The 7,381-nt window shown below is 36.4% G+C and overlaps 2 protein-coding genes across 3 annotated transcripts; one reads left to right on the top strand and one right to left on the bottom strand.

Annotated features, from left to right (window-relative positions):
* Positions 1-1,148: 1,148 nt before the first annotated feature.
* On the top strand, positions 1,149-2,160 carry LOC121235732 (homeobox-leucine zipper protein ATHB-7-like). Of its 2 annotated transcripts, none has more exons than XM_041132113.1 (2): positions 1,149-1,683; positions 1,787-2,160. In XM_041132113.1, exons 1-2 carry the CDS (start codon positions 1,402-1,404, stop codon positions 2,081-2,083), a joined length of 579 nt encoding a protein of 192 aa, XP_040988047.1. In that variant the 5' UTR covers positions 1,149-1,401; the 3' UTR covers positions 2,084-2,160. The 2 variants fall into 2 exon arrangements, with proteins under 2 accessions (XP_040988047.1, XP_040988046.1); XM_041132112.1 differs by having other exon boundaries at positions 1,170-1,683; positions 1,781-2,160.
* Positions 2,161-3,060: 900 nt separating this feature from the next.
* LOC121235733 (mediator of RNA polymerase II transcription subunit 10b-like) lies at positions 3,061-6,832 on the bottom strand. Its single transcript, XM_041132114.1, has 6 exons — positions 6,697-6,832; positions 4,558-4,830; positions 4,389-4,469; positions 4,147-4,249; positions 3,934-4,023; positions 3,061-3,330 (listed from the first exon to the last, which is right to left on the bottom strand). Exons 2-6 carry the CDS (start codon positions 4,782-4,784, stop codon positions 3,259-3,261), a joined length of 573 nt encoding a protein of 190 aa, XP_040988048.1. The 5' UTR covers positions 4,785-4,830; positions 6,697-6,832; the 3' UTR covers positions 3,061-3,258.
* Positions 6,833-7,381: the final 549 nt, after the last annotated feature.

Here is a 7,381-nt window from a genome sequence, read left to right on the forward strand (position 1 = left end):
AGGCCCAAAGGATGCTGCCTATGATCTGCCATAGCTATTATAGAGATCCTTAGTAGGGCTGTTCCTAAGGCCCAAAGTGTAATTGGAAGTGGGCTGTAGTTTGGAAGGCCGGAAGGTGTTCATATCATCAGTACCTTTCGTGATATACAGGTTAGAAGAAATCAGTACGGGTCATCATCTCTTAACTGTTGTTGCTAGTGATTTGTCATAATATAAGTAGAAAAAATAAATTGTTACGAATCAAGCATCTTATAATAAAAATAATAAAAAATGTATAGACACTTGATTAAACTTGCATTAATTTATAATCCAAAAAATTGGTTTATTGTAAATATTAAACCAATCTTCTTTAAGTTTTTGTTGAGCAGACTATATTTCTTATCAGAAAAGGATCCAAAGCAAAGTAATATTCTGTGAAAGATAAATGTTTAATTATAAAAATATTTTATAAATTAAAATAGTTAGATATAATACGTTAAATTATAATATTATTTTTATTATAAAATTAGTCTAATAAATTACATAAAATCACGTTAATATATAAATTTATTTTTATAAAAAAAAAAAATTATAACTGTAATACTTTCTCTCAAGAGAGCATCTTTTGAAGCTAACGTGCCACGTTATGACAGAGAAAGTTAAACATTTGTTACAATTTGGAGATAAAACCACGTGGGCCGGTGGACCCATGGGCGGACATAAGAGCCTGGTGGTGCAATGACATTGGTTAGGTAGGGACAGCAGCCTGTGGATGACTTTGTCCTGATTTTCGAAAGTTACTTTAGAGCAACGTGGGAGGCAATGAAACGTTGCAGGAGCCGAAGAGGACAAGGATGGTTTATTTTATGCACTGACACTTGCTGATGATGCCTGTCAAATGCAATGTATAATGTATTTGCCGTTGCGTTGCGTCCAGTTTAGATTTGTATGTCTGTCTGTCTGTCTGATATCTTCAGAATTAAGACCCCAAGTGAGAGCTCTTGTTGTAATATTCCCACGTAAAAAAATAGCATTTCAGGTTAATTTTCCAGTTTGAGTATAATAATTACTAGGAGGCATGTGAAGCAAGGTGTCCTTGCTCTGAAGAGATATGATGTTCTTCATCCTAAATTTAATCATATTTTAATAGATTTATAAGATAATTTAAGGTGTACCACATCGCCCGAACAATAAAATCATTGATAAAGAGTCATAAAATACGCACTGATCATTGCTACATCACTTTCTACCTCACTAGGATATTACTCGAGTGCTTGGAGATAATTCTCCTAGCAAAGACCAGCATCAGGCCCACACTGACACTTCTTCACCTCTCTCTCTCTCTCTCTCTCTCTCTCTTCCAAAGTCTGAAATCTTTCCGAAACAGCAACAAAACTTGAATCTGGAAACACACTGACAAGCATGAGGACGAACAAGAACATGAGAAGATTTAATGAACAACAAATCAAGTCGCTGGAAGTTATGTTCGAGGCAGAGTCAAGACCAGAGGCTCAGATAAAACACCAGCTAGCTAACGAGCTTGGACTGCGACCTCGCCAGGTTGGTATATGGTTCCAGAACCGGAGGGCTAGATTGAAGACTAAGCAGGTCGAGCGAAACTGCTGCATATTAAAAGCCAGTTATGATAGTCTAGCTTCCAACTTCGAGTCACTACAAAGAGAGAACCGGGAACTCCTACTCCAGGTATCATTTATATCCCTAGTTGACTAAACGAGTCTTCAGAAAATAACTAGTTAACTAAAGAAGTCGCTGATTAAGTTTGTTTTGAGGTTTACAAAAGTTGCAGAAACTGAAAAAACAGCTGGGTAAGGGGCATGGGAACGAGATAGGAAGAGATCCTATGTTTGAATCAAAAGAAACTCCCAGAATTCTATCAGAAACTGCCGACCAGAAAACCAACATGCTTCTGGGCGATGTTAACTGCAGACATGCTGAGTGCACTGTGGAAGAAACTGGCATTCAGAACATCGCACAACCCATAGATGGTTCCCAAGCATCACCAGGAGATCGGCACAGTTTAGAGTGCAGTTGTTTACCGGATGAGTCAGGTGGGAATTCACAGTGGTGGGAGTTATGGTCTTAATGAATTGCCCTACCACTTCAATTTCCAAACATATGTATGAAAGTATATTCCTAGAGTGTAATGGAATCCTTTGGTCAGCCATTGCATCAAAATGAAACACGTCTATTCAAATATAAGAATTTAACACTCCAGACAAAAAGTGTCCAGCACTAAAATTTGATAATGGTAAGAATGACTAAATCCAGGATCTTAGAAGTTTGAAGTTTTCAGTCCTATAAGTGTAGCTTCTCTACCTTCCGTCCAGGTAGAATCTCTGAGGAAAATAAAGTCCAAAGCGAATAGGAAAGGTTTTGAAAACAAGAAGAGAAAGTCAACCCATGATTGAAAGGTAAGATGAAAGGAATTGTAGCAGTAGGAAGAAACTTCCATCGGCAGGTGTGCTTCCATGCACGTGTTGTGAATGCATAGGTATGAACTCCCAAATCATATAATAATCTATGGGAGGACTCATCTAATCGACAACGAAGAAGTTCAAAGCCTTCAAGAACTTCATAATATTTAGTAGGGCTATAACAAAGTCAGATCTCTCCTCTAAACTCTAGATGGTTTTATTTCAAATAGATGTAGCCATTTGCATGGATTCAGGGAAGATCATACATCTATCCACCAAATTAGGATTCCCTCACAATGCACCAAAAATTTACTACTTATGGCCATGTTTTTCGCCATTGATTTTTTTTTTTCTCCTAACAAAATCACCAAACACCGACTAAAAAGCTCAGATATCATGTATTGCATGCATATCCTGTAACCCTTTTTCCATTTTTGTTCCACTGATCAAGCTATTTCCAAAAGTATAATTTATCCAATGAGTTTGGTTTTACTTCAGTCTCAACTCTTCGATTGCATCTTTTCACCAGAAAAGAATCATAAGATAACATGACGCAAGCGTGCATATGTGTTCAAGTTACGTGGGTAGAGAAGTGTTGATTTCCAAACCAAACAAATAAATCTATAAAACCCAAGTACATGTTATGTGAGTAAAAAAAATTGAAGTTATCGCATTCCCAAATTTAAGATCAGCAAGTACTGACAAGAAAGTTAAAAAAAAAAAAAAAAAAAAAAACTGTTGCAGTATCCATGCATCCATTTGGCTTTTTTCAACAATCACAAGATCAAAGACTTGCCATGAGATGGACACTAATAATAACAAAAGATAATACTGACATGGGCACCTAAAGCTCGGATTTGACCTTCATATCTCCATTTGGTAACATGCTTTGTGCTTGTGCAAGCTTCTTCAATTCCTGCATGAAATGTAAAGAACTCTTAGCATTAGATGGTAAGAATACACAACACTACAAGATAAATAAAAACAGTTTCAGAATATACCTTAAGGAATATGCCTTTTAACCACCGACTAATAACGTGAATAAATAATTAAGTCAAAAATAGGGTGTTAAAATTTCTCATGCCAAGCATTCGGTTACCAATCTCCATCCGAGATTATGCACATAGATGCTCCTATCATTTCATTTTTCTTTTTCGATAATTTGTTGAGTTGCCTTAGTGTCTTATTTCATTCATGAACTCCTTGAAGTCATTACCACCAATAACTAACCACCCCTCATGAGTGAAGGAAATAAGAAGCCAGTCCATTATTTTTTAAGGAAGGTGTGCCAGTGCTTCACATTCAATGTGACAACAGAAGATAATACCAACAAAAGATTGATAACTAAAGAGGTACCCTTCCCAAATAGAGTGGCCTGATCTACAAGCATGGCGGAAAGAAAATTAGGGGGAGGAGGATTGGAAGAAAAAAACAATTGAAGAACGGGTATGTCCAATCGAGGAAAATCCGTAGAGACAAGCATTCTGAGAAATTAGTGGGCCAATGCAATATAACTTACAGCAGCAGAGGCAGCACGTATTTCTCTGTATGATTCAACTTTATCAGGAAATGCTTGTTCAAGTTCTTCCAAAAGATGTCTGCGTAAACCCTGAAAAAAATAAAACCACACACAGGCACAAAAACCAACACCTCAACCTCAACCTTACTTGAAACATTGAAATGGAAATAAGTAACTATGCAAATCTGTCATATCAGAGGATATCAAGGCGACCTTAAACGCATCAGTTTTGCCTTTCGTGATCTGATTTTTGGAAATACAGCTGTTTATGACATCCCTTGTGAATTCGTCTGGATTCTTTCCATCATCTATCAAACTAACAGCAGAAGTATAATGTCTTTCGATAAGTAACAGCAGAAGTACAGTATCGGGGATCAGAAAATAAGGAAAAGCCTAAATTCCATCATAAAGAACAATTTCAGATGGAGAAGAGGCAATCATGGGAATAGACTCACTTAAGAACTTCCATAGGAACCTGGATGTTGCACTTCTCAGTTATTTTAACCATGTTGTCGAGCTCCATAACAAGAGAATTGCTGCAGAATAAACCCGCAGCAATCAATTTCTTGATAAACCAAGTAACAACTAAAAGAACGGATCACAGAAAGGACTGCAGAGTGGTACAGGCGTTGGAGAAGAGGAAGCTGAGAGGCAGCATTGAAGGAAGAGACAGTAAGGTAGAGCTGGTGAAGGAGGCCCAAAGTTTTCTGGATAGAGTTGATGACCTGGTTCAAGTTTTGCTTTGGATCGTCCAAGGCATTTACTGCTGCTGTATCATTGGCCTGAGAGATCAGCCCATTGCCACCACCACCACCAGTCACTGCTGTTGCAGCACCCTGTGATGAATCCATGATGCGTTTTACTTCAAAGACCTCCCCAAATCTCTAGAATATGTATCTGTCACATAAAAGATAAAGAACTTAAAATATGAATATGAATTAAATAACAGAAGATTTATCATAAAATGTTTATTTTCCCTCGGATGTCAAAATTATCAACTTCACCATAAAGATAATACAACCAAAACAATTATGGGTAATTCAAAAAATGTGGAAAACGGAATACCAAGCTGCTTTAAATTATGTTCAAATGGATTTCTCTTATCTAGTCCTCTTTTCAATCTACCAAGAGAAGCAGAAGAAATTTAAGAAACTTAGTAGCCTCAAGTTCTTGGCAATGCAGAGTTATTTTGAAATCAGGAATAGCTACACTTTGCAATTAAGACCCGAGCATTAAGATTGTGGCATTTCGCCTATTTTTTATCTTTATTAACAACCAGAATTAAAAGAGAGTGCAATGTGTAGTTTTTGATTGTTGAAGGATACAATGTGTTATTTTTTAGTAGTTTGGGCAAAAATTACATAATTCTTATAGTTTGAGAGTGTGAAGTGTACTTTTCTTCTAAAATACCGTCGGTCCTCAAAGCAAAATCTGTTGGCATCAACACTGAAAATTGTGGGCCAATTGGGCATTATCAAGCATCACTTTTAACTCTAGAAAACAACAAGAATCTAACTGACTCTCGACTTTTCCATATATTTGTAGAATTTTTTTATATATATAATTAACAAGAAATTTTATTACCAAGAATAGGCAAAACCCAAGTACACAAGAAGCATACAAAGGAAATACCTACTACACTCTAGAAAGCAGGGAAACTAAAACAGATTCAGTACATTATCATCATTCCTTGCAAAGGATCTTAGCCCACAAACACAAAGTAGAAAAGAAAAAATTCCAAAGATCTTCAAAAGAATGCTCTGTCTTCAAAACACCTCCCATTCCTTTTCAACCAAAGACACCGCATTAAACACAAAGGAATCATTCTCCATTTGGCAGCTACACATTTCCTTTCCTCAAAACCATGCCAACATGCAAGAAGATCCACAACTTCCTTAGGCATCACCCAATATAAACATGTCCGACCAAAAACCTCATTCCACAAAGACTTTGTCACCTCACAATGTAGAAAGAGATGATTTACAGATTCACCATCCTTCTTGTACATGACACACCAATCAGCTATATACAAACCACGTTTTCTAAGGTTATCCGTGGTCAATACTTTCCAGCAACCACCCAATTGAAGAACGCCACCTTAGTAGTAGTTGTAGAAAATAAGTAATTGAAAGGAGAAAGTACTGAATAATATTTTAATTCGCCATCATCAAGCATCACTTCAATTCTAGACAACAACAACAACAAGAAGACCAAAACTGACTCTAGGCTTTTCAATAGATTTGTAGAATATCCTCAAGTAAAAGGAGAAAGTATATGAATAATATTTCCACAGCCAGCCATCGGTTTCTTACATTAAAAACATGGAAGTTCATTAGACATGCAACCAGATAGATCTTTTATCACTGCACAACAAATTCAACCACTCTAAAAATGTAGTATCATCCGTATGATAAAGAAATTTCGTTTGAGATATAGCCAGCAGTCTTAACTCATCAACCGCAACATTTACACCACAATATCAACCTCCAGAACTAAATTGCACTTTGAAGTAAATCCAAGAAACGGGTTGAAGAAACCCATATAATCATAAAGCAGTAATAAAGCATAAAATCCCAGAATCTCGGGAACTTAATAAATCATACATAATGAAAATTCCTCGCATTGATCACAAATAAATAAAATTCAGCAAGACCCAGATTAGAAATAGCTCTGAACAAAAAAAAAAAAAGGAAAAAATCTAACACCATGTGCTATAAACCTTGAATGCCAGCAATCCCCAACAGAGAATCAAATTGAACTTACATATTCGAATCGGGCCCAAACTTGCTCGCCGGAGTCTTCTTGTGAACGGCAGAGACGGAGTTTTCGAGAGAGAGATACAACCTACACGATCAAAAGGAATTGGGGACTGGTTTCACAAATTATTACTGCAATTATTTATTTGTGGGCCTTATATTTATAGTATCAGGCCCAAAACAATGTTAAATCTACAGAACCTCAGAGGCCCACAGTTTTGGTTTGGTATTTGGTCCACGGAATTGGACACTGACTAGAGCCCAAAGAAAATTGTTATCACTCAGATGGGAAAAGTTAATCAAAGTGACTGATAAAAGTTAAGAAACCATGCATTATCTAAAGGAGTAAGCAAAGGGTGGTGGCAGCCGGCAGGCACTCTAGCCAACTTTGGTCGTGGCTAAGCCATTAATGTCATATTTTGTTTGAGAAGTACTAAATTTATAAAGAAATCTTATAAAAAATTTATAAATTGGCGTGACGTAATTTTATATAATACGTAAAATCTACTTTATAACAAAAAGTGATATGCATTATCACATGTCATATCAATTCACGTCAATTTATAAACTATCTTTTATAAGATGTGGCCAAACATCTTTCATTCAATTTGAGATTAGTTGTGGAAAATGTGGAGGTAAAAGGACTAAGGTAACTACTTCTAATGCTTAAACCATTTTAGGTTTGGAACAGT

The sequence above is a fragment of the Juglans microcarpa x Juglans regia genome, chromosome 6D, assembly GCF_004785595.1.
Source record: "Juglans microcarpa x Juglans regia isolate MS1-56 chromosome 6D, Jm3101_v1.0, whole genome shotgun sequence".
Taxonomy (NCBI): Eukaryota; Viridiplantae; Streptophyta; class Magnoliopsida; order Fagales; family Juglandaceae; genus Juglans; species Juglans microcarpa x Juglans regia.